Raw genomic sequence first — 27,037 nt, forward strand, 5'->3', positions numbered from 1 at the left:
CTTCCAAGCTCTGATCTCTCTCTGAAGGATAATATTTGCTTTGCTTTGCTAAATAAACTTCTGCTTGAATATCCCATGTCTCTTGGCCAAGTCTTTTCTTTTGAGAAGACAAGAAATGAGGGGAAAACAGTATTGATATATTGTCAAGGCTGATCTCAAACTTTAGTGCTCAAGTGATCACTTTCACTGAGTCTACAAGTAGCTCAAACTACAAGTGTGCACCATCAAACCTGGTGTTTTTACCAATTCTTTATCTAAGATAATATATTGTAAAATTATCATTGGGATTTTATATCATCACCAAAAGTTCAAAACCCATGTCTTTACTTCTTTTGAACACACACATAAACACCTAAAAGATTTCAAGTTAGCCGGGTGGTGGTGGCGCATGCCTTTAATCCTAGCACTCGAGAGGCAGAGCCAGGTGGATCTTTGTGAGTTCAAGGCCAGCCTGGTCTACAGAGCGAGATCCAGGACAGGCACCAAAACTACACAGAGAAACCCTGTCTTGGAAAAAAACAAACAAGCAGACAAACAAAAAAAAAAAAACAAAAATAGTTCTGTGGAGCTAAAAACTCCAGTCTTTACATGTTTTCTTGTTGGATGAATTTCCCTCCTCCCCTTTCTTTACCTCCTGCCTATGTCTGTGGATTTTGTCTTTCTAACAGCTCTGGGAGTCAGCAGGGGTTTCGTGCTCATTTTAATTTTCTACTAAAATAAAACAAAATAAAATAAAAGGCGGAGAGCTGGGTGCTGCTGATCTCAGGGACCCTCAGACAAAGAAACAGGTGTGGGTCCTAGGTACCAGAAATGTGTCCACAAAAGGATCCCTTCCTCCTAATCCCACAAAAGAATGGTATGCAGGGTGTGTGCCAGGCAAAAAGTAAGTGGGCCAGGCCACTGGCTGGCCAGTGAGAGGAGATCTTTGGGCGTGTCCTGTGGGTTGAGTCACAACAGGTACCAGATGGCCCTGTGAGGAAAGTTAGGTGGTGGCCTTCTGGGACAGGATGGATTTTGTATGAAGGTGCAGGCAGGGGATAGGTGGGGGTCTCTGGGCACTCCCACTGTTCACCGCCATTATGGACTAGCTGTGCTCTAAATGATGCTACCATTTGGAGAGCTCAAGAGCTCAGTGGACTACCAGTCCAGACAGAAGAGAAAAGGCTGGCGGGTGGGGGGGGGGGGCGGTGACAGGCTGTTGAACAGAGACTTATCCATTTCTGTCTTCCTGACAGGGGAGAGGAGGAGCCTCTTTTCTGTTTCTTTCAGCCAAGCATAGCTGCTTGTTTGTCGGGGAGCTATAAAAACCGTGCTGGGGTTCACATCCTATGCCTTCCTCCATCAGCCTGGTTGTGGTGCTTTTTCCTGCTGCTGATATTGGTGCTGCTGGATTCAAATAATAGGCCAGGTGGTCCTATAACTTCCAGCAGCTGGAATATTTGGATCAGTTCTGTGATGCCGAACACACCGGAAGTGACAAAGCACTCTAGAAATTGGTTGCATCCAGCATGAGGGGCTTGCTGTGTTTCTGGTTGCAGTCCAGTTCTGGTCGAAGATTGCTGCTTTGCTCCACAAGAAAACTCTCGCGTCCAGTAACCCAGGTACATCCATCTTCTTGCCTACCATGGTAACATGGTACAGCCACAAATATAGCAAAGGGTACGTGCATTGTGTGGCTGCGACCAGGCATCCACCCTATGTAATTTCTGGCGGGATGCCCTTAAATATGATACTTACGATGGTCCAGCTCTGAGACCCTGGCTCAGTCAGTTGCTGTGCCTTAATTTGACTATTCTGTTCAGATTGGACAACATGGTGGGCAGCGCCTTTGAGTGAACACTCTATGGACTGCTGCTTGACCTTGGGCTTCTCTGCATCTTGTCCTAAAACCATCATCCTTCATTTACCATGGTCTCCTATTCCTTGTTCTCCCTCTCTGTTGTTGATCCAGCTGGGATCTCCCGCTCCCCCAAGCTCTCTTTCCCTCAACCCTCGCCTTTCATTACCCCCACTCATGTCCAGGTTGTTCATGTAGATCTCATTCCATTTCTCTGTCACTGGGCGATCCCTGTGTCTTTCTTGGGGTCCTGTTTTCCAGGTAGCCTCCCTGGTGATGTGAGTAGAAGCAAAGTGCTAGAGAGGCCCACAGAAATCCACAAAGATACCCACACAACAGACTGCTGGCAATGGTCGAGAGACAGCCCGAACTGACCTACTCTAGTGATGGGATGGCCAAACACCCTAATTGTTGTGCTAGAAACCTCATCCAACTACTGAGGGATCTGGATGCAGAGATCCATGACTAGGCCCCGGGTGGATCTCTGGGAGTCCAATTAGCGAGAATGAGGAGGGTTTATATGAGCGAGAATTGTTGAGACCAAGGTTGGATAAAGCACAGGGACAAATAGCCAAATGAATGGAAACACATGAACTATGAACCAATGGCTGAGGGGTCCCCACTGGATCAGGCCCTCTGAATGGGTGAGACAGTTGATTGGCTTGATCTGTTTGGGAGGCATCCAGGCAGTGGGACCAGATCTTGTGCTCATTGCATGAGTTGGCTGTTTGAAACCTGGGGCCTATGCAGGATTGTTTGGCTCGGCCTGGGAGGAGGGGACTAGACCTACCTGGACTGAGTCTACCAGGTTGACCTCAGTCTGTGGGGAAGGCTTTGCCCTGGAGGAGATGGGAATGGGGGGGGGGTTTGGGGGGAAGGTGAGGGGGACGGGAGGGGGGAGAACAAGGGAATCCGTGGCTGATATGTAGAACTGAATTGTATTGCAAAATAAATTTAAAAAAAAAAAAAAACCATCATCCTTGTCCTTGACACTAGCTTTTCCTGCTTCTTAAGCACTGGTGTTTGCATGACTGCAGGCTGAATAGCTGCACACAATGGCACATGTAAATGGCCACAACCCCTGTAGAAAATGGCGCATCAAGCTGAAGGAAGCTCCAAGGTGCTCAGTTCCAAGTGAAGAAGCAGAGGGTGCCCAAAGGCAGCTGGAGTTTTTTATTTTGTTCTTCTTGTTGTTGTTTTTGTTTTGTTTTGTTTTTTGTTTGTTTGCTTTCAAACTGTATTTACATGTTTCTGGAGTTCAAATACATTTATTTGGCGCCTGTGCGTTGCACTTTCTGTATTATTAAGAGACCTGAGAGATGATGTCCCACCTCATACCTCTCAGTTTGCCCCACAGGGGTTGATTCTTGTTAGACTAACAGTAACTAGCAGGGAAAGTCTAACCACAAGTTGTACACGGAACTATCTTCCCAGAGAATAGTTAGTTACAAATGGAAGGGGGAGGCAGACATGACAGTGAAATGAGAGGGTCAAAAGAAGAAAAGGATGAAGAGGAGGGAAGGGGGTAGGGTAGAGAATATGGGGAGGGATAGCTAAAACTAATGGCCATTTGAAGAGGTGGATGGAAACCTAATACAGTAGAAGCTTTCTAAAATATATGAACACATGATGGTGATCTAAATGAAACTGCCAAATAACAAGGGAAACAGAGCCCCATCTGGACATCTCTTGTCACCAAACGAAGCCTCCAGTTATGGGAATAGATTACATCTAATCCAGTTGTTGGCCAAAGGGGTTCCATGGGCATCCAAAAACAACCTGGCTATTGACAAGGCTATTGGTTGCTTTCCATAAAATAAGAGCTTATTGATGAAGACTAAACCTACCTGACTCAATTGAATGGAGAGGAGTTGAGCTGATACCTACCTAGTGCCTTCACCCCTAGGGACTAGTGTTCATGGTACTAGAAGGTACTCTGCTTGCTACCAGAGGAGAAAAGTAAACACCAACCAGCTACGAACCCATTGACTTGCCTGCAAGATATGCTGGGCATAATAGTGTCACAAAGCTTGAGGGGGCAACCAATCAATGTTTGATTTGATTTAAGGCCTCTTCCATGAGATAGAACCCATCCCTGATACTGCTTGGTATGGGTTTGAATGGGAGGGGTGGTGTAAAGGATGTGGGTGGAATTGAGAGAGGGAAAACAGTAATCAGAACATAGAATATAACAATCTACTTTCAATAAAAGAATATAGATATAAATAAATAAATATTTTTATTTGAGTGGAAAGTTTAAAATTTAAGAGGAGTAAACACAATAAAAGAAGTATCCACGATAAAAAATGTTGTGAGAGTTTCTTCTTATGCAAAGTACATACCATAATTTATTTTCTCAATAGGTAATTAAAATGAGAGGGTAGCTCACTTATTCCACTGGATTTTCAGTTATAAAAAGCAGTCCATGTTTGCATACATATATATGCATACATATATTAGATAAAAATTTTACTGTAGAGATATTCATTGATTTGAAATATACCCAATTTTAATTAAATATGAATAGAAAAATCAAAATTCATTGAATGTTTTGTTTATAAAGAGAATTCCAAAGGGATAACAAGCTCAATTAGTAACAATGTTAAGTCAAGTGTCTCTAATTTTTAGAATGCTCAATTCCTATTAAACTTAGTTATTCAACTTTTGAATTATGAATACACATAACTGAGACAACTTATTTTCCCTAAAGTTCTAATATCCTGTCTTTTACATAAATTAAAAACTTCAAACCAGACTAACACTTTGGTTTTTCAGTTGTTTTAGATGTGATTGTATATACCAGTTTACAATTTTTCAAAAAGCGCACCCCGAAAAGCTGGCAAAAATTCCATCTCAACTGTGACTTTGGGGAATTAAAATGATTGTTTAGCCCTTTTAAAATTTTTGCAATGATTAATGAATATTCCCCATTTATTTGTTGGAAATGATACTGTTATCACTTGCCAGAGACAGTTTGAAGACTATTTCAATGCTACTTCAGGCTATATGATTTATGATATTCTTCTGTTTTTTATAATTTCTACATAATTAGGATATTCTTCTATATTTTTTCAAAATAGTTCCTATTTGAAAGTATCTGTCAAGGCCATGACATATATGTATATATTTAAAGTGTAAGGCAATAGCATTAATCTTTTATAAAAATATATTTTTCTTCTTATGAAGTCAATTTTACATGAAATAGCAACCATAAGCCTAAGAAAGTACCCTCTAATCCAAAAACATAATTGATTATTCTGAAATACATTTAATAACAAATCTAATAAATAATATATATATATATATATAACAATTTGTTCAAACTTATTTCATTTAATCTTTAATATAATGCTATATATTTATTTGGATTTGTATAGATATGGGCAGTAAATAATTTACTTAAAAGTTATAGATACTTAGCTTTGAAGAATAACTTTACATCCACAAAGCCCATAATATTAATTTCAGACTATATCTGTCCATGAATTTGTGAATTCCATGTTCAAGTGACCTTTAAATATTTAAGTTTCAAGTGACCCCATTCTAAATAACTCATTTTTAAAGACTTACTTAATTTTTATTTTGTGCGTATGTGTTTGCCTGAAATGTATGTAAGTACATCACATATATGCAGTGTCTGCAGAGGTCAGAGGTCAGAAGACAAGAGTCAGATTCCATGGAACTGGAATTACAGGTTCTTATAACCCTCCATTGTGGGTGTGGGGAACCAAATCCAGATCCTCACAAGAACAGCTGGTGCTTTTAACGACTGAGCAATCTCTGAAGCTCCCAAGTAAATAATTTTAAAACTGTTTCAGGGGTCCTTTTCAGGTCTGCAAAATAAGTCTGGCATATGGCAAGTGACTCATAACAAGTATAACTCAATCAAGAAATGATTACTAAAGTAATGGAAAATAGGATAAGATAGGAAGTTCAAATCTGGCTGGCAGTTAAGAAAAAAATAAGGAAAACCGATGAATATGGTATTTTTGGCTAATATTAAATACTATAAAGAAATTGAATAAGAAAATAAGACACAGTGACTTAACGTGTAGAGGAACTGTAAGGACTGTAAAAGGAAGTGTCTCTCAAAAGAATTATCATTGAGTCAAGACCTAGATAATGAGGTAGGCACATACAATGATGTTTCTGATAATAGATTTTTTAAAATATTATTTTATTTGCATGTTTGTATGTGCACCTGTATCAGGTTATGTGCACGGCACGCTTGCAGGTGGACAGAAGCATCAAATCCTCTGGAACTGGAGTTAAAGGCAGTTTTAAGTGCCCAGTGTTTATGATGGGAATTAAACATAGGTTCTCTGCAAAAGCAGCATGTGTTCTTAACCACTAAGCTGTCTCCCCATCCCCGATGTAAATACTTATTTTTCTCCACCTCTGATATAGATATATTTTTAATTCACATATCTTCCATTTTATAACCTCAAGTTATGAGATGGCTACACCAAAATCAATACAAAGCAAAATAAACAAAATTCCAGTAAGCAATTCTCTCCCATTACTGTGCTTTCATAAGCATTTGGCAATTCTATTTTAATGACTGGACTTACATTATCAAATCAGAATGCTTTTGCCCTATATCTCAAACTAAAACTACTGATTTAAAATTAGTCCCATAGGAAACTAAGAAGAAATACAAAACTAAAATTTTTGTGAGATAATCTGTTTAATTTGCCTCTAGAAATAGAGGGTCGAGGTGTAAGGATATAAAATATTTGAGAAAGGTTGATATCACTGCTACTTTTCATTTGAGACAGGGTCTCATTGTGCAGCCCTGGCTGACCTGAAACTCACTATGTAAACTAGGCTGGCTTCACAGTGGTCTGCCCGCCTCTGCCTCTTGCTTTTTGTTGTTTTTATCAGATGACAAAGTAGCAGATGTATGTCATTTTCATACACATTAATAAATATTTTAAAAAATTAAATTCATTTTACAACTTATTTCTATCATTTTGCTAAGTACTCTTTTACTTTTTAAGTTACTTTGACTTTTTTAGGAACATAATATTTGTACATACTTATGAAGTGATTAGGAAACTTTTACTATTCATTTATGGAAAATAGTTCTCTCTGAACTATTTGAGATACACAAAATGCCATATAGAGTACTAGAATTTATTGCACATGTGCTACTAATTCTTTGAAGAGTAAAACTAGAAATTGAAAATTTTACCTTAATGACTGAATTTGTATGGTACTATTTCATTGTTTTGTTTTTTTTTCCTAAAGAGGAATCACTTGTGTGAGTTTGAATTATTCCAAGCTATGTGGAATGGTACACACCTATGATCCCAGTACTTGGAAGTTAGAGGCAGAAGGATCAGGAGTTCAAGATTATCCTCACCTACAGTGAACCTAAAGCCAGGCATAGCTACATGAGACCCAGTCTCAAAACTACCAATCTCTGTGAGTTTGAGGGCAGCACCAAAATTACATGGAAAAACCCTGTCTCGAAAAACCAAAGAAAAAAATAAAGTCAGTGTACCTATAGAAGTAAAAAATATTAGAAAGAGCATCATTAAAACTGTAAATAAATTAAAGAAGGCTTCATAGTCCTGTTCTCTTTTTGCAAAAAGTCACCTAAATTTTAGTAAGATTAATTTGGTTCAATTAATGCCAGTCAGTGAAAAATGATGAATGTACCCCAATCAGTAGAGGCCGGAGAGTATGCCACAAAATTGCATCATCGTAAGAATCATCACATGGGACATGGATTAAGAGCACACTTTCCAGGATTTCCCCTAGAGAATTTGAGTGAGTGGGAACACAAACATGTACTATTTTTAACAAGCCCGTTGCCCCACCACCCCAATACACATATTTCAGCAGTTCTTATGGTCATACAAGGCTGTAAACAATGTACCCACTAAGTGGATCTTCCATTTACTGACTGCTGCCTCCAGGTTTGTCCTGAATTCCAGGAGCAAAAGGAGTTGGCCATTCATTTTCAGTTGGTCAGATAAAAGAACCTATCATTAGTGCATGAGCTGGCTGTTGGGAACCTGGGCCTTATGCAGGGACACTTTGCTCAGCCTGGGAGGAGGGGACTGGACCTGCCTGGACTGAGTCTACCAGGTTGAACTCAATCCCCAGGGGAGTCTTTGCTCTGGAGGAGATGGAAATGGGGGTTGGGTTGGGGGGAAGGCGGGGGCGGGGGGAGCGGGGAGGACAGGGGAATACGTGGCTGATATGTAAAATTAAATTAAATTATAAAATAAAAAAAAGTTAAAAAAGTATACTTCCTTATACCTCAAAACATGAATGAAACAGACATTTAAACGCCTTCCTCATTCCATTTTTCATTTACACAAGTCTATGGAAACCCAGAAGGACTAAAAATTAAAACAAAACAAAACGAAACATGTGTCTATAAAAAAATGAAAGAGAAGAAAAAAGACACAGGGACTCATGCCTAAAACAGACTGTAGCTTTTCCCTTTTCCTGATTATACTACAAGGAAAAACAATAAGACTGTGCAATGTAAATGAGAAAAAACCTGAATTCTTACTCAGTTCATTTAAAAAATATATAATATCTTAGTCATTGTGACTTTGGTTTTTTCCTTTGCAAAATCAACATAAATGCTTGTCCTATCTCTTACACTATGCATTTTTTTTAAACCAGGATTGGAATGAGACAATCTGTGAAACTATTAAAACGAAACATGGAAATGCTTCAGCACATTTGTCACGGCATATCCTTTGGACTATTGCCTCAAAAGCACTAGCACCAAAAGAAATAGTTTTAAAATGCTGTGAAATAAAAATAAAGCTCTCAACAAGAAAGGAAACATCAATGAGTGATGAGATAATGTAAAAGGTTGCAGTAAATATATATAAACTATACACATGACAAATGATTAATATGCAGATAATATTAAAGAACTGAAATAACTCAAAAGCAAAAAGTAAATCAAGTTTTAAGAGCAAGTGATCTGAAAAGATACTTTTCAAAGGTGAACAAATGATCAGTAAATTGTTGCATAATCTTTTACCTAGAGAGAAATAAACATCTATTTACTTCAGACAGGGCACCAAGAATACATTAAATTTAGGATTTCAGCAAAGTCAAACCCTGGTAAACTAATAAGTCTATTGGTGAACAGTAACTTAAAAGACCCTAAGTGAGCCCTAAATATCTGCATCACTACAGAGTCTCATTTCGTTATTATAGATGACAACTTCATGTAAGATGAATCATAAACTCCTCCATTCAGCAAATTTTCCACTTCCTGTATACTCTAGTGTCTCTCAAGATTACTTGCAGCCGGGGGAGTAGTAGAAAGGTATACTCGACAGAATCTCAGGTGAAGGTCCTGTGACCCTCCCCCCACCTCCTTCTTCTTCTGAGGAGCGATGACAACTCCATATCACTATACTGTTTGACTCAATTAGCTGTCATGGTGACCAGGCCAAGATAGTCTCTACTCCAATATGGTGATGAGATCATGGTATGCCCAGTGAAAAAAGTCATACTACAACACAATTCTGCCAAAAAAAAGAAAAAAGAAAAAAAGAAAAGAAAGAAAGCTAGCTATCACTAATCATTAAGGAAATGCTAATCAAGACCACAGTCAAAACCAGAATGGTTCTTCAATAAATTAAAATAAAACTACCACGTTGTATTGTCACCTCACATAGGCAGGGAACTTGTAGTTCCTAGAAAAAAATAAAATGCCTTCCAGACAACAAGGCTTTGAACAGAGAAGGTTTTAAGCAAGGCAAGGATGCACATCACTTCTCCAGCCCTGGGTCACAAGAAGCCTGACCACTGTGCTATCTCACAGATCATGTACTAGCCAGGTCCATATGTCCCACATCCCATGTCCCACAGGTCATAGTAACCAAGTCAACTGTTCTGGAGAAGTCTCCATCTGAAATTTTACCCAAAAGTATGCTAAGGACTTTCCAAGCACCTGACCCAAACCAACAGCAGAACATGCGGGGACTTTCAATCTAATTTAGTAGTGGCAAGGGAACTTTACCTACTTCTTCGTGGTTCAGCATGTTTCCCAGCCCCCAACCCCTAAGGAATCTTAAACAGCACTTTCCTTTGTCCAGGTGGCCTGGCACTTTGCTGTGCTGCCAGCTCTAATCAACCTCTCACCTAAAGGGCAATTTCATGCCTCCCTTGAACTGCATGCTTCTCTCCTGAAATCTAACATTCCGATGCCCAGACCTGAGGCAGGTATCATTAAGGTAGATTGCTCTGTGGGGCTGCTGAACCTAGCAGCAGACCTTTGCATCTGTCTCCAGGATTCCATGTCTATCTGTTCCAGGAATCTTAAGAGGTCAGGTGTTGCTCCAGCCTTGGAACTGTTTTCTCAACCAGACCTGTTGAGTCCTGGGACACCAATGCTTGGTCTTAATTAACTGGCAGTAGCCTGGCCACAATTCTAGAAGGGATACTTTTCTCCTTTGCACTTTCTTCTGGACCTGTTTAACTCACCAGACTTTAAAATGAGAACCATCAAATCTCACCCAACTAACGATTCTCCACTTTGCTGCCTTTTGCATAACCTGCAAGCGTTTTATCCCACGGGAGATATCAAAAACTGATTTTCTTTGGGTGTACTGTCTGGCCACAAATAAAATGGATAACAAGAGTCCAGTGAACTGAAACTGGTACCTTTGATTTTAACACTCTTAGCGCTTTAGAGAACCTCATACAGAGCTATTGTAAGTTGTCTGCAGTTCCTTACATGCAGGCTTTCTTCTTTCTCGGTCACTGACCTTCTCTCTGTCAATCTTTTACCACCTTCCATATCCTGCTACTAAATGAAAACTTGTTGTTTTGGAAAAATTTACTCATTCCAAGAGACTCCTTCACTGACTTTGATCCTGCTGACTATGCTGCTCCTCCTTCTCCTTATGTCCTTTCAGCCCCCCCCCCCCCCCGCGCGCCCCCCCCCCAGCACCAGCCAGCTTCCTCTCCTACCCCTTCAGAACTGCCTTCTTCATTGTCCTTGTCTTGTACCTCTGGTTCTACTGACTGATTATCCCAAGCCACCATGCTCCATTTCCCCTCCATGTGACATTAACTAAGAACTCAAAATCACCCACCCATTGGCGCACACCTAGGACTGTGTAGAATGAAGTCTGAACTAGAATCCAAGTAGGAACTCCCAGAGCCAGTCCATAGACCTGGGACTGTGTGGAGCCCCAGAATGTTCATTAGAGAACCCCAGAATCAGTCTCCTTCTCTGCCCCTATTTGTATACCTAATAAGCCACCACATCCATCACTCCATCCTGTGATTACTGGAGGCCCCACCCAGACCCCAGAGTGTCCCCAAGATTGAAAACCAAGCATCATTCAGCTGGCCCATAACCCACACAACAAATGAGAGAGAAGATATGCATACCACGAAACACCACAAAATCACCTAACTCCAGATGCTTAGAGCCCATGCAAAACCACAAACAATATGAAAAAGAAAGACAATATGCTTCCTCCTGAAATCAGTACCCTAATCATAATAATCCTTGAGCAAAGCAACTTAGCTGATGTACAAAACAAGGACTTACAGGAGTCACAAACACATTCAATGAGTTCAAAGAAGATATGAATGAAGCCTGAGAAAATACAGTTGAGTGAAATAATGAAAACAATTCACTATATGAAAACAGAAACAAAAAGAATCACCAAAGAAAAGGCTAACTGAAATAATACTTTAAATGAAAGATTCAGGAAGTCAAATAAAAACCTCAGAGGTAAGCCTCACTCACAGAGTAGAGATGGAAGTGAGAATCTCAGGCACTGAAGACAAGATAGAAGAAATGGAAACCTCAGTCAAAGAGAACACTAAATAATAACAATAATAAAAGACAGGAACAAAACAGCCAGGAAATCTAGGACACTATGAAAACATCAAATCTGCGAATAACAGCACTAAAGGAAGGAGGAGAAAACCAGGTCAAAGGCACAAAGAATATTTTTCAACAAAATCACAAATGAAAATTTCTCAAAATTAAGGAAAGAGACGCCTATCAAGGTGCAAAAGGCATCCAGATTACCAAATAGAACCAAGAAAGAAACTCCCTGTGGAACATAATAATTAAAATACTAAATGTACAGAATAAAGGATATTAAAAGCTGAGAAACAGAAACACAAAGTCACACGTAAAAGCAGGCCTACAGCATAACAGATTTTAAAAATGAATAACTTCTATTTGTATGAATGTTTGTCTGCATGTATCTTCGTATACCATGTGTGTCTGGTGCCTGTGGGGTCCAGATTAGGGCATTGGATCCAATGGAACTGGAGTTACAGACTTTGATGAGCCACACGTGAGTCTTGGGAATCAAACATGGGTCCATGGAAGGAGAAGGCAGTGCTTTTATATGCTAAGCCTTCTTTCCTGCTCCAATACCTGCCTTTTGAATGGACACACTGAAGGCTACAAGGGCCTGGGCTGGCATACTACCAGTTCTGAAAGACCACAGCTGCCAGCCTAGACAAACACTCTTAGATCTAAAATTACCTATGAACTCTAATGCAGTGATAGTGGGTGACTTTCATGCCCATTCTCATCAATAGCCAGGTAGTCATCCTTCATCATAGGTACCACCAAAACCAAGAGTCTCCTATAAGGCTGGAAAACCAGAAGACTGATAGGAAGGCTAAACTTCGGGTCATGCATTTCTCCCCTCCCCTCATTGCCTTGTCTCTTAATCTTTCCCTTGCTCACCAAAATTTAGGGAAGGGGGACTATCCCAGGAAGGTGCTACCTTATATCAAGGCTGGTTTACAAAACAGGTCAAAATAATTTAATCTAAGTGGGATGCACTTAAAACTGTTGCAGCCTTTGTGCTGTCTGCACGTCCTCTTGGTCGTCCATCTGGACATACCTTCCACTCATCCCTGCGTTCCTGCCCTTTCACCTCGGTAGCTAGCTAGTTTCAACTCAGCAGTTTGCCCCTCAAACCTTTGACGTGCAGCTGCCTGATTCATATCAGAAACCTCTTCCCTGCGGGTCGCTTCTGGCTTCTTATCTTATCAACACAAAGACTCTTACATCTCCACGTGTTTCTCAATAGCAGCTTCTCAGGCCTCTTCAAAATTCCTTGCCCCTTTGAACACTGGAGTCATTGTGCAACATTTCAACATTCTCACGTAGACACAGAGACAGACAGAAAGACCGACAGATACGTTTACTATATGATGTCTAATGTGTGACCTGAAAGTAAATATATTTAATATTAGAACATAAAAACCTGTGTTCCCCTCACAAGGGTTACCAAGGAAATTTGGAATGTCTGGCAAGTAGCTGACATTAAAACTGCCAAGTCTTGTGAAATTAATTTTCTTCAATAAATTCTGACATTGGAGTAAAACACAAACACGTTCTTCTATATTTCTGACAGCATGGTGCTCAAGTTAGACTTTAGTGGAATCATACTTTGTTCTGCTGGTGGTGGCCTAGATAGCTTAAATGGACATTTATTCACATCTCCCATAGAATAATTACTGTGACAAGGTGACACAGTCAGAGAGCAGAAGTCAGAACTTCTCAGCTTCTGGAGAAACAGTTCTGTGTCAATGGGAAAGATAAAAACAAACCCCTGGGATCTTTAGCCAGGTTTGCAGGTAAAGATGGATCACGCAAGTTGGTCTGTAAAGAGGAGAGGGCTATTTTTCCAAATGCAGACACAAAGAAATGTATAAAGACTGTGACAATAAGGAAAAGAAAAAAAAATCAAATTAACACAATTAATTTCCTGTAAGGCACCCTAAAGAAATGAAGGGTATGAATCACCTGACAAAGAAGCTCAACATCTTACAAAAGTCATAGGTGACTATTGACTTTGAACCAAGAACATGATGTATGGCTAAAAGGAAAAGATTAACAAGATGAATGTGATTAAGAAGAATCAACTAGATTCTAGTTACTAGAAATTAAGGAGGTGAGTCATGTAATAACAGAACTAAAAAGTAACAGAAGAGTTAACCTGCAGTCTTAAATAGAAGAAAGGGTCCATGAACTTGGAGACATGTGTTTAAATTATGCAGTACGAGGATAAAAAGGGAAAAATAATAGTAAAGGATGAAGAAAGGGCAAGGGGACTATGGGTATCATCCAGTGAAAAACACATATGTAAAAGGCGTCTCATAAAGGCAAGAAGATATAAGAAAGATCATTTAAACTTTTAAAATACAACTATTAATTTGTATGTCAGCATTGGGCATGCCACAGACTTTGTGTGAACAACTTGCAAAAGTAGGTTCTCTCCTTCCACAATGTGGGTCCTAGGAATCAAACTTGTTTTGTTTTTGTTTTAAAGATTTATTTATTGCTGGGTGGTGGTGGCGCACGCCTTTAATCCCAGCACTTGGGAGGCAGAGGCAGGCGGATCTCTGTGAGTTTGAGGCCAGCCTGGGCTACAGAGGGAGTTCCAGGAAAGGCGCAAAACTATACAGAGAAACCCTGTCTTGAAAAACCAAAAAAAAAAAAAAAAAATTTATTTATTACGTATACAGTGTTCTGTCTGCATGTATGCCTGCAGGCCAGAAGAGGGCACTAGATCTCGTTACAGATGGTTATGAGCCACCATGTGGTTGCTGGGAATTGAACTCAGGACCTCTGGAAGAGCAGTCAGTGTTCTTAACCTCTGAGCCATCTCTCCAGCCTGGAATCAAACTTGTTTAAGCATGGCAGCAAGGGTCTTTACCTGCTGAGCCATTTTACAGGTCCAAGATCATTTAAATACATACAGTTATAAAAAAAATTGTATTATATATTGGGAATTTACTTAGAGAATAGACTGCAGATGCTATCACCACAGAAAAGAAATGACCAGCAAAGGACATATTTCAGTCCTTTTATCATTTGCCTACAACCTCTGCAAGGTCCAAGATCTAATCCATGGCTCTGAAATAAACAAAACCAAAAAAGATAAATATATGAGATGGATATGCTAACTCTCTTCAATGTACAAGTTTATAAAAATTATATTGCAAAATGTAAGTGTAATAATTTCCTTTAAAAGTAAAATTATTTAAAATAACTAAAAATTTATAAGTTCTGGAAGTATGATGTGCCTATTTTTTATAATACTGTACTGTGCATTTAAACTGTTGAAAAATATCGAAGATGGAGTACAGGTCTTTGAGCATGTTAGGCAAATGCTTTACCGATAAGCCCTGTTTACATATAATTTTTAAGTAATAATATCTCTTGTTGTATTTTAATGAAATTTATCAAAATCATTATAAAAATTATTGAGATTTTTTTCTTGCTTACCACACATGTTTACTCTAGATGTCATTTTGAAGGCTACACTATTATTACATGTACTATAATTGTATTTAAACTTCATCAGGTTTAGGGTTTTTTTTAATTTATTTAGTGTTTTTATTTTATAATTAACTTAATTTCACATATCAGCCACGGATTCCCCCATCCTCCCTCCTCCCACCCCCAGCCCTCCCCCCAATCCACCCCCAATTCCCACCTCCTCCAAGGCAAGGTCTCCCCTGGGGAGTCAGCCCAGCCTGGTAGGCTTGATCCACGGCTGAGCCCCAGGTGGAGCTCCGGGAGTCCAATCGGCAAGGTTTAGAGTTTTTAAATATTAGAGTTTTAAAAGTATATTAAAATACCCAGGTGTACCAGTAACTGAATGGAATATTAGTCAAAGATTTACTGAGGTATAGTTAAGATGCTTTATAAATTCACTTCAATAATTTCTATTTTCTTAAGTTTTCTTTTCATTTTTTTGTTCTCTTAAATTCTACTTACCTGCACTCAAGTTTACTTAGTATGTTTTCTTTTATCTCCATGCCAATACTGAGCCAACTGCCAAATTGTCTATGTTAGATGTATTTTCCAATACTATGCTTTTATTTATCACTCTCCTAATGTCTAATGCTTACTTTAGATTATTTTATTAAGTACTGGGGATTGAAGCCAGTGCCCAGTGTGTGGCAAGCAAGACCTCTACCAACTGAGCTATCCTTCCACCACGCTTTTTCTGTTTTTTAAGATAACCTGTACTTGCTTACTGAAATTTTTCCACAATTTCTGTTCTAACTTGTTTACCAGGTAATCCCACCACCTGGCTCCCCTCCGTGTTTGTGTCAGTAATTGCCCTTATCACTCATGGCGCAACGTGCCTGTTTTTCGTATACTGAGGAATTTCCACCAGGTGCCTGGACTTTTTGACCATTATCTTCCTAGGCTTTCTTTCAGTCTTATCTTCTTACTTTAATAGATAGTCATCCACCTGGGCTTAGTAAAGAAGTTCTGAGGGTTTATACAGGTTTATCACATCAATGGGGAGCCCATGCCTCTTGAAAACAAGCCTTCCAGGCAACCAAGTTCTAAATGAAAGGGCTTTAGCCTGACAAGAAGTCACTCAGTTTCCCTGCTGCCCAGGCCCAGAAAAAGCTGACCACTGTCACGTTGATAAGTCAAATATTATCCAGGACCTTTGTTCTGTGTAAATTTCCATTCACCCCTTAACCGGAGATGTGCTTGGAACTTTGCAAACATCTGCCTCAGCCCCAAACCATGGAGTGCACAGCACATTTTAACCAAATATGGTAGTGTTGACTGACTTAAGATGTACTTCTTGTGGTGCAACACTTATCCCTCCCAAAGGAAACTTGCAAAAACAGCTCCCTTTGTTTGTTTTCCCTAAATAAGCTGTACTTTTACCTCAAACACTGCCTCAAGGTTGGCTTCAATTAACCTTTTGACTGTCTTGAGGCATCTCTGGAACCACTGTGTTCTTATAACTCTGAAAACTTAACAAGGTTATAGTTTCAGTGATTCTTTAATTTCTATATGTTCTGTGAGGTTATTTTCATGTGATCTAACATCATTGATGCTTCTACTAATCTCGTTAGTGCTACCTACAGTGATGGAAACCCAGGCATTTGTAAGGATATCTTTCCTATTAACGCCACTCAATACACCCATATCTGTAGAAAGGAAAATGGATTCACCATATTTCAGGGACGTCCTGTTGTGGCTTGATTCTTCTTGATGATTCTGATTATCAGCCTTGTTTGATACATGGAATACAGAACTGTGTAGTGTATAGGACACAGTGAGTGGCTCCCCTTGTTGTAGTATCCTCCTTTAGCATTCTAGCTGGGTGTCTCTTGGAGACAGGGAAAGTTCTGTCCCAGTTAGGAAGGTGAGCACTTCACTGGTTGCAAATTGTTAGTGAGAGTTTCTTTCTGGTCTATCTTCCTTGCCAAGTTACCAAACTGTCTTTATGGAACTCTTGGGGAGGGGGAGGGGATCAGTGCTTTTTTCCCCTGTTGTTAGTTTGAGTGTTATATATCATTTAAATTAGGTGCCTTTCTACTGTTCAGTAAATGACAAGTACCTTATGGTTCCTCCAGGCCCTAGATGATATAACCACATCGCCTTTTTTTCCACTTTGCTGAAATCCCTTACATTCTCTCCATCATTGTATCTCTACTTTATGGGGAAGAGAAGGAAGAGTCTAGACAGTCTTGTCCCAAATCTGAAGTCCTAGCTCTAACTTCATTTGTCCTCAAACCCATCAATCATTTTGTAACTTCAATTACCTTTCTAAATATCTATTTGTTTCTTTTTCATGCTTAATAGTTTTCTATGTACCAGTTTCAACTAAGCATTTTGGGTACTTGATTAAATATAGTTTTATGGGTCATACAGAGAGTCCATAAGAAAACAGTCTTACTGAACTTCCATATTAAAGTTCCAAACCCAGAGTAGTTATAAATATTAGTTACATATTCCTTCTAAATACTGAGTTATAGTAAGTGGGAAGGCATATTGGTAAATATTTATTACTCTTTAATATTAAATTTTCTGGCCAACTAAATAGTAGAAAACTAAGATTTTTTTTGAGTTGTTTTAAATGTTCTCTTTAGTTATAAATCCATTTTCTTTCATTTTAGTTAGATGTTTCTTTTTCATAAACTGTATGAAAAAAAACTTGCAAATAAAAATATAAATTTGTGTTTAAACAAAAGAATTCCTGTCCACAGAATACTCAGTATATTGATTTCTATGTTTTAATTAGTCTGTCTTTGCCGATTAAATACTATGATCTGGAAATACATTCTTTTGAGACAATACAGTTTTATGAAAGGTAAGTTTTACTAGTTCTATAAGAAAATCATAAAAATTTTCAATGACATTTCACTAAGAATATGAGAGGAAACTCTTGTTGCTTTAAACCAAAGATTACTTACTGCTCTTTTCCTAGAACACCCTGTAATCCAAGGCACAGTAAGGTTTCCTGAAATCTGTGAAAACAACAAACAGAATCTTAGTAAGGTATGTATTAACATTGCTTGTAATGCTGATAAATACTAAAAATAAAAGTGTATATGATGTGAAGGTAAGGAGATAAATGTGTATTCAGAATATATTCCAAATCAAAGGCAATTTAAAGGGCCTTCCCTTGCAGAAAAAAAATAGAAATGGTGTAAAATTCCCCCCCAGAAATTAAAAATAAATGTTTGTTGGGTCCTGTAAAGGATATGAAAGTATATGGAAAATAAAATGCTTTTTAAAATGTAATGCTCTGTGGATGAAGTGGAAAGGGGAACTTTCTTAAATAGCACATCATCACAAAGCAAGAGATGACACTATAAATGAAACACAATATGTATTCACTTTGAACACTAAGCAATTACTAACATAAATATTATTACAGTTACCTTCTTTATATGAACCTTAGGGATTCAGTGCAAATCACTGAAACACTGTTTCTCTAAATTGTGTCCCCATTAGTAATCTGTCTTGCTATGCATTCCACCCTTTATCCATCCTTATCACAGAATGCTAAAATGTAGATTGCAAAAGACCACTGAATTAAAGGATATTTTTGTACAAATAACGCATGACTATAAAAGGTAGCAAAGGGGAACTTTGAAGCCACATCATCCACATCATGACTCTCTAGATAAGAATGTGTCCAGCAAAATCTGTTGTTTTTTGGTCACAGTCTGGTATTTAGTGTGGATAATGACGTTCTACAATGTTGCAATCATGAACCGATAGACACATCTTCTGTAGTCTACAAGTATTGTATATCTCAGGAAATGCTTACCAATATTGTCTCCAAATGTTGAGAAATTTTAACTTTTACAAAAGGAACAGAGTAATGGTCATAGCTAAGAATATACTTATTTCAATTTTCTGTATGATGGACATATGAACTTGGCTTAACATAGTAAAAGTGTTTTTATTCAATGTAAAAGATTTCCCTTAATGTACAATAAAATGGTGATTAGCTAAATACTGAAGGTGATGACAGAGTGTAAATAATTGATGTTTTATTTTAAAATAAGTATGGCAAATCAACTAAAATAATCACATTATGTGCTCCACACAAATAGAGATATCCAATTATTTTGAATTATCACCTTACATATTCCTATTAGTGAGAATAATTCAAGAGAAGCTACACAGAACCTCTAGAAAATAAGTATGCAATCACAAAGAATTATGGATAAAACAGAATCCTAAAACAGTAACTACTAAAGAGTTAGATGATACTAAAATTTTATATTCAACTAACATCTGCCGTAATGTATTCTTTAATTCCTTACATTTCTAGCACAACCCAAAACACAGGTAGCCAGAGTACCTAGATTTGGTTTTTAAAATTGAATAATACTACAGATAAACATTTCTCTAACTTTGAGGAATCTTGTTTGGTACAAGATTGAAGGCAGGGTTTTACTTACTAGAACCTATATAGCATGGTACTCAAATGAAATGGGAAACAAAATATAATGTTATACATAAACAGCCTGGTTTAGAAAATTATGAAATGAAGTGACAAGGAGTTGAGATGGATCTTACAATTATTTCAGAACTTACCCAGCCAAATGAGTGCTCTGTATTTTAAGCTAGAAAATTTAAGATGTTATAAACTCATTACAATGATGTTGTCATTGTTGAAAGCATTTGGGAAACTTGGAAATGTCAGTTCACGCCTCATCCAGAGATTCTGTCTCATTACTTCACACACCTTTTATTGTAACTAAAAAATACACCCTAGATTAAACATTCATACTATTCACTAAATGTGGCTCAGAATGAATTCTATTTTCCAAAATCAAATTTTAGTGATGATTTGTCATCACTAAAAGCATTTAAAAGAATCCCACAGGTTCTTAAAACAATTGTAAAAGACTTCAAAAACTTTTTGACAAATTGAACATTATTGAAATAAGTAGATATAACTTTCTAAGGTATCTAATTTAAATTCTGTTCAAATGTCTATCAGGTATCTCTCCTATATGAGATCGTTACAGGAAATAAAAAGATAGGTAAGAACCTAATTTCCTGGAGGGCAAGAACTATGATTTGAAAGGAAGAGATAAGACAGGTACATGAAAGAGTTTAATACAAAGAAAACTATAGTAAGAGTTACAATGGATGCCCAATAAAGTAATAGAAGTTCAAAGTATGACAAAATTACACCCACTTGTGGATTGATATCTCAGCTGAACCTAAAAATATTGAGTGGAATATTGATAGAAATAAAGAGATATTCCAGGAAAAAAGAATAGTATCATCACCATGGCATAAAAGGATAGGTGTCCAAGAAAATGTCCATTCAACTCATACTAGAAAGGTAGGTTGAAGTCACTTTGTTGGAAGTGGGGAATGCCATAAACACCTCAATCTAATTCTGCAGGAAATATGGAGCTGTTGAAATTTCTGTTACGTGGCAAAACTGTATTTTTGTATATTAGGAAGTTTAATATGCCTCTGCATGTATAAGAAGTACACAAACTTTTGTATGAATTTGTGCAAGAGGTAATATAGGCTTGAAAATAAGATAGGAGAAGTAGTAAAGGAGAAGAGAAAAGTAAAGAATACCACATTCAAAGACAGATCTTACAAATGAGACAGAAAATAACTGAATGCTTGGGAGATGACAAGGGCTTTGTTTAATGACCATCATAAAGCTACTTCCTAGATAGGTCAACCCATTCAATCCAACCAAGAATTACAAGTTTAATGAAAGGAAATGCCTTCTGTTGGAAAACAGTGTCTTATGGCTAAGAAATGATATATTTAAAAAAACACAATTGCCTGGATGTAAACTAGAATTACATTGTGTGTGTAGTTGAGCATGGTGAATCCAAATGCAACATACATTTCATGGAAAATCATGCTTACACTTGGAAACTGATGATGTATATCAATATATGATTTTTTAATCATTTTGAAATTAAAAATTATTTCCTTTTAGAGAATTTAGATCCTATAAATGCCACACAGGAATCATATGCTAAAAGCATTAACTTGATTCTAAAAGTAATTTAGTTACTCTGTTGGTTAGTGTTTCGTCAACTTGACATAGGCTAGTTATCTGAAAAGAAGAAAGGTCAATTGAGAAAACATCTACAAAAGACTGGCCTGTGGGCAAGACTTTGGGGTGTTTTCTTGATTAATGGTTGGTGTGGAGGGCCCAGCTCACTGTAAGCAATGACACTCCTGAGTTGTATAACAAAGCAAACATCGGAGAGCAAGTCAGTAAGCAATTTTCCTCCATGGTCTGTTTCAATTTCCGCCTTCAAGTTCCTTCTTGTGTTCCTGGCCAAAATTCCCTCAATGCTGGATTGTGATGTGGAAGTGTAAGTCAAATAAACCTTTTCTTCCCAAGTTGCTTTGGTCATGGTGTTTTATGATGGGGTATTATTGTGACAGACCTGACCATTTCATTCTTGGGAGGATTGTGATGTATTTTGTGACACTGGGCTGGAAAAGTCATTGATTACTCAGAGCTTAATGAGCTGTTCTGTGGTCACTTGAAAGATAATGCTGAAAAAAGGTGAAGAGAATGGAAGCCTGGCTTGTTAAGTTTCAGAGGGAAGTTTTTTGAGAATCCTGCAAAGACTTTATCCAGGCCATTAAAGTAATATTTTAAGTTACAAATACATGGTGTTTGCTCAGCTGGGTCTGAAAAATCTGATATGATTAACAAGTGACCAGCACCACTACAATGAAACCATTGCTTTACTGGGACAATTAAGCTGGTTGGCTTTGGCTGAGAGATCAGCTATGATGAATCAGATACCAGCATCAGTGAGGGAAAATCATTGGGAACTGTTCCCTCAGATTCAGCTCACAGAAGCTGTGGTCCAGAGGATGACAAGGTTGCATCTCATGTTGGCAGCCAAACTTAGTAATGTGTAAGAATCTCTCACACTGCTTTTGAAGACATGAAGTAGTCCTGGAAAGCACTGAGGCTCTGCACTATGAATAGTCAGGAGAGGCCATTAGTGAAGATAAATCCTCAGTTGTAGAGGAAACCCCAGGATTGCTGGTATCATGGGGAAATGCCAAGGCTTGGAACCAAGTAACAGGGTTGGAGTCCCTCAAGAGAGGCTGGGAGTTCATTGGTCAAGGTGCAGCATGTGGAGATCCTAGCATTTTGGAGATGCCAATACCATGGGATGACCACCAAAGATAGCAACAGCTTTAGAATGGAGCTAACCTGAGCCTATGAAATGAGTGGTGTGCCTTGTGGGTGGCAGAACTGGAGAAGTGGAACTGCCCAGATTCTGTGGAGCCCAGAAGATCTTGAGTGAATTCTAGATGTGGGACATTCAGTTACAGGATTTCATTTACATTGCTGGATGTTGGTTTTGTGTTACTTCGATTGTGACTATACATTTATTGTTCTTTTGTGGAGAAATAAATATTTAGATTTCCTTATTTACAGTTATGACAGCATGAATATTTTAGCAACTTCAATATTTTAAAGACACTGAGTTTTCAAAGAGAACTTGGCTTTTAAATTGTTGTTATTTGTGAAGACTGTGGAACTTTAACAGTTACACTATGTTTTATATTGTACTATTAATAGTACTATGACATTTTGCAGACAAGAAAGAAAAGCTTATGGCTTAATAATGATGTGTTTTTTGTGTGTCAAGCTGACAAGGGTCAGTTATGTTAGTTTTGTCAACTTGACACAAGCTAGAGTCATCTGAGAAGAATGAATCTCAATTGAAAAAATGCCTCAATAAGACTGGTCTGTAGGCAAACCGTAGGCAAATCTATAGGATATTTTCTTGATTAATGTTTGATGTGGGGGAGCCCAACTCATTGTGGGTGATGCCATCAATGGGCAGATTGTCCTGGGGTATCTAAGAAAGCAAACTGAACACGTTAGGAAGAGCAAGCCATAAGCAGCATGACTCCATTGTCTCTGCTTCAGTTGTCCTTCTAGGTCCTTGCTTGAGTTCCTGTCCTGACTTTCCTTAGTGACGCATTGTGATATGGAAGTGTAAGCCAAATAAACTTTCTTTCCCAGGGTGCTTTTGGTCACAGTCTTTATCACAGCAATAGAAACCTAACTATGACAGCTATAAAGAATTATATACATGATGTACACCCTATTTTTAAAATTTCAAATCATTTTATGAGTACACTCAAGTTACAACCTGAAACATGTTTTATTTTATGTGATTCAGGAAAATTGAAATTTTATTAATTAGCATTTCATTAAATGCAATTTGATTAACTGAAACAATTAGGCAATAACTGTCTCTCAACTGTAAGAAATTCATAAATCAATGTTTTAGCATTCTTTCAATTGTTCTGGTACTAGCTGAACATCAATGCCTGACAATCACAATGCCTAATTGGCAGAGTTCTAGGGTTTTTTAATTATAAGATATATAATATGAGAATACTGCTGGGCATATGATAAGTCAATAAATATTTTTTAATTTATTGAATTGATTGCAACCTTCACTGTTCATTTGCTATAACTTCCTCAAACAATAAAAAGACAAACATGACAATACGCAAAAGACTCTTTTACAGACTAAGAACATGGGATAGGAGAGGAAATTGCTTCTGGTTGAAAAGGACATTTCTTTTACATATATATATATATATATATATATATATATATATATATATATATATATGTAGGACAAATCTTAAAACGTCCTATTAATACAAACAAACCCAGAGCCAGGTATTGGGGTGAACACTGAAAGATCAGAGAGACAGAACCAGCCACAGCTAACCTCACCTCGCCAATTCCTCAGCCGATCCTGTTTCCTCAGACTGAAAGCCTCTGAGTCCTCATCCGAATGGATCTAAGCTGAACTGCTGCTAGAAGCCTAAAAGCTTAACAGACTCTATTTCCTGGTTTTCACACCTTATATACCTTTCTGCTTCCTGCCATCACTTTCTGGGATTAAAAGCATGTGTCACCATGCCTGGCTGTTTCCAGTGTGGCTTTGAACTCAGAGATCCAGATGGATCTCTGCCTCTGGAATGCTAGGATTAAAGGTGTGTGTACCACCATTTTCTGGCCTCTATGTCTATCTAGTGGCTTTTCTGTTCTCTGACCCCACATAAGTTTATTAGGGTGCACAATATTTTGGGGAACACAATATCACCACAATATATATTTTAAATTAGCACACAAAGTAACAGGTTTTCATATGGCGATTTATACATACTTCATTTTTGTTGATTGGATGGAGGTGAGAGCACATAAGCAGAACTTGGGAGTCTGAGGCAGGAGGATTGCCTTTATAGGCAGCTCCAAACCAGCAAAGGCTAAATATTGAGTCTCTATGTCAAAACAAACAAAAAGGAAAAACAAGTAGTGAAGGACTAAAACAGCATTGTAGCAGCTCTGAAAACCTGTCGAAATCTACAGAAACTAAGCAAAATGACTAAGAAAATGCCACGGTAAAAGTAGTTGCAAAATGCATGGCACTTTTATTGACCCATTTTAGACCAACATTTTTAGTGTGACATGACATGACTTGAAGGCAGTTTTGGCCCAATCCCTAGTTTCCTCTGTGAACAAGACATAGACTTTGTTTGATTAAATTTTTCATTTCTGTAATGTGTCTCAAGCTGTCTGAGGGATTGGCCTCCTTATCTATGAATTGGAAGTTCAGATAGACAAAAGTGGTGCAGGTGAGCTCTCAGGCTAGAGGAAATGGTGGGAACTAGTGGACAAGGGTTGTGAAAATCTTAAGGAGAATGATGATCCACAGAAATGTGGAGAAAGATATTAGTGATTGAGAAATACAATAGAGTAACTAATGGCTCTTCAAGAATCAAGAGTGAGACTCAGACCAATTAAAATACTTTAACATAGCCACTAAAATAGAGGAATTGGTAAATATGCATAAGGACTCAGTGGAAACCTATGAAATGAATAAATGACCCGAAAACCCTACGCTAGACTGATCAGTGAAAATATTATGCTAGACTAACCCATGAATGTCTCCATGAGGAAAGAATGCTAAAACTAGGAAAGTTTGTTTCTCCCCACATTATCAATATAAAAAAAGCATAGTATGTGAAAAGAAACAGGACACGTGTCCATTCCGAGACAGAAAATAAATCTAACAAAATATTCCAAGAGAATCTGCAAGTAGTGGGCTTATAAGAAAAAAGAATTTTAAGAAATTATTTTCACATTTTATATAGACTTAATGATGATCATGAAGCAAAAAAACACCTTTTGGTAGATATACAAAATACAAAAAAGGAATAAAAGCATATTATTAACAAAAAATGTAAAATTATGAATTAAGACATCCAGGCAGGAAGAAAAGAAAGGAAGTGCAAACTAACAAATCAGAATCGTAAGTCCTTACCTGTCAATAATTACTTTAAGTGTAAATGAACTTTATTCTCTAGTCAAAATATAGAATAGCTGAACAGAGAAAACAAAAATAGGATTCAATAATCCCTTGCCTACAAAATACTCATTTTAGATTCAAGGACACCCATATTCTGCAATTAAAGGCATGGAAAAATGTACTTTATACAAGTAATAAGCAAAAGATAACCAGGGTATTTACATTTAATATACATTAGTTTACATTTAAGATAGGGCCTAATTATTTAGTCCAGATTGGCCTGAGACATTTGGAAGTCCTTCAACAAATGATAAATATTATCATTCTTACAATTAATAACACTGTCAGGAAATGGTAACATGTGCCTATAATTGCAACACTCAGGAGGCAGAGGCAAGAAGATAACAAGCTTTAGATCAGTCTTGTCTACATACAAGTTCAGGGCAACCAGAGCTATGTATCAAGTCCTTATGATAGTCAATCAATAATAAAATAAAACACTAAAGGAGTAAAAACCGAAGATGTGTAAAGTGAGGAGGATATTAGTGGTGTAATTCAACATTACATTAAGTATGCTTTTTTGGTAACCGGCAAACAGAAAAATGAAGTAACTACTAATCATTATGACTAACTTCCTCTATGTTAGGGTCAGATGCTAGGAAAGGTACTTCCAGAGCTTCATCATTTTTTTTTCATTTTTCTTCCCCCACCTTTACTGTCTCTATTGTTTTTATTTTGAGACAGGGCCTCACTATGTAGCCCTGGCTGTCTTGGAACTTGTTATGTCAATTAGGATGGCCAGGAGCTTGGTGATTAGGGAAGTATACCACTACAGTCAGCTATTGCTTTCCACTTTGAATTATAAAACTGTAAGGTAGAGAGAGTCGGGAGAAAATGGTGTCTTAATTTGGGAACACCCTGGTAGCATGTTTCCTTCAGTATTGTGGTTGAGCAGATAAGGATGTCTGGCCAGTAGCAAGGAAAAATAGCAGACATCCATACCTTCTTACTCAAATTCTAAAAATCATATTTTTTTAGGGAGAAGATCGTAAGGAAGCTTCTGAGGTAGACTTACACTTCAGTTAAAGAGATTATCTGAAACATACCTAAACAATTGAATATGTAAAACAGTAAAGAAATAATACGGTTTTGCACCCAGGTATAAAGTTTACTAAAGTCTTACTATGGATATATCTTTTCCAAATAAGTGCCATACAAAAGATGATTTGATTAATGAATGGTTAACTTCAATCTGAATCAGGCATCTACTTTTAGAGAAATCAGTTGACTAAACTACTGCAAGTTCTAAGTTCTTATCCATTTACTTCTAAAGGGCTGATTGACCTGTCTGCCTGTATCCAAGGAAGACAATTGGAAACATAGCCCAATTAATCTTATTTTAGATGTGGGAAATGCTATGCTTCAGATAAAAGTACCATTTCTTGAACAAAAAAAAAATGTCCGTGGTAAGATGCTATTAAACGACTATCATCATTTTAAAACTTGGTAAACACAACATTCCTCAAGGTATTGACAACAACCCATCATTTTCAAATAAAAATCTCAAATTAATTAAAAATATGAGTT

General features: G+C 37.7%; 1 protein-coding gene across 2 annotated transcripts in view; it reads right to left on the reverse strand.

Moving 5' to 3' along the window:
- The window catches only part of Hdx (highly divergent homeobox), a 118,294-nt gene that overhangs the window by 59,639 nt on the left and 31,618 nt on the right, over window positions 1–27,037 (reverse strand). For both annotated transcript variants that reach the window (XM_052734865.1, XM_052734874.1), the window contains one exon: window positions 18,050–18,103. In XM_052734865.1, the coding sequence (XP_052590825.1) occupies window positions 18,050–18,103 (54 nt within the window). The remainder of the gene's footprint in view (window positions 1–18,049; window positions 18,104–27,037) is intronic.

Source organism: Peromyscus californicus, unplaced genomic scaffold, assembly GCF_007827085.1.
Source record: "Peromyscus californicus insignis strain IS unplaced genomic scaffold, ASM782708v3 Scaffold_10__1_contigs__length_136768540, whole genome shotgun sequence".
Taxonomy (NCBI): Eukaryota; Metazoa; Chordata; class Mammalia; order Rodentia; family Cricetidae; genus Peromyscus; species Peromyscus californicus.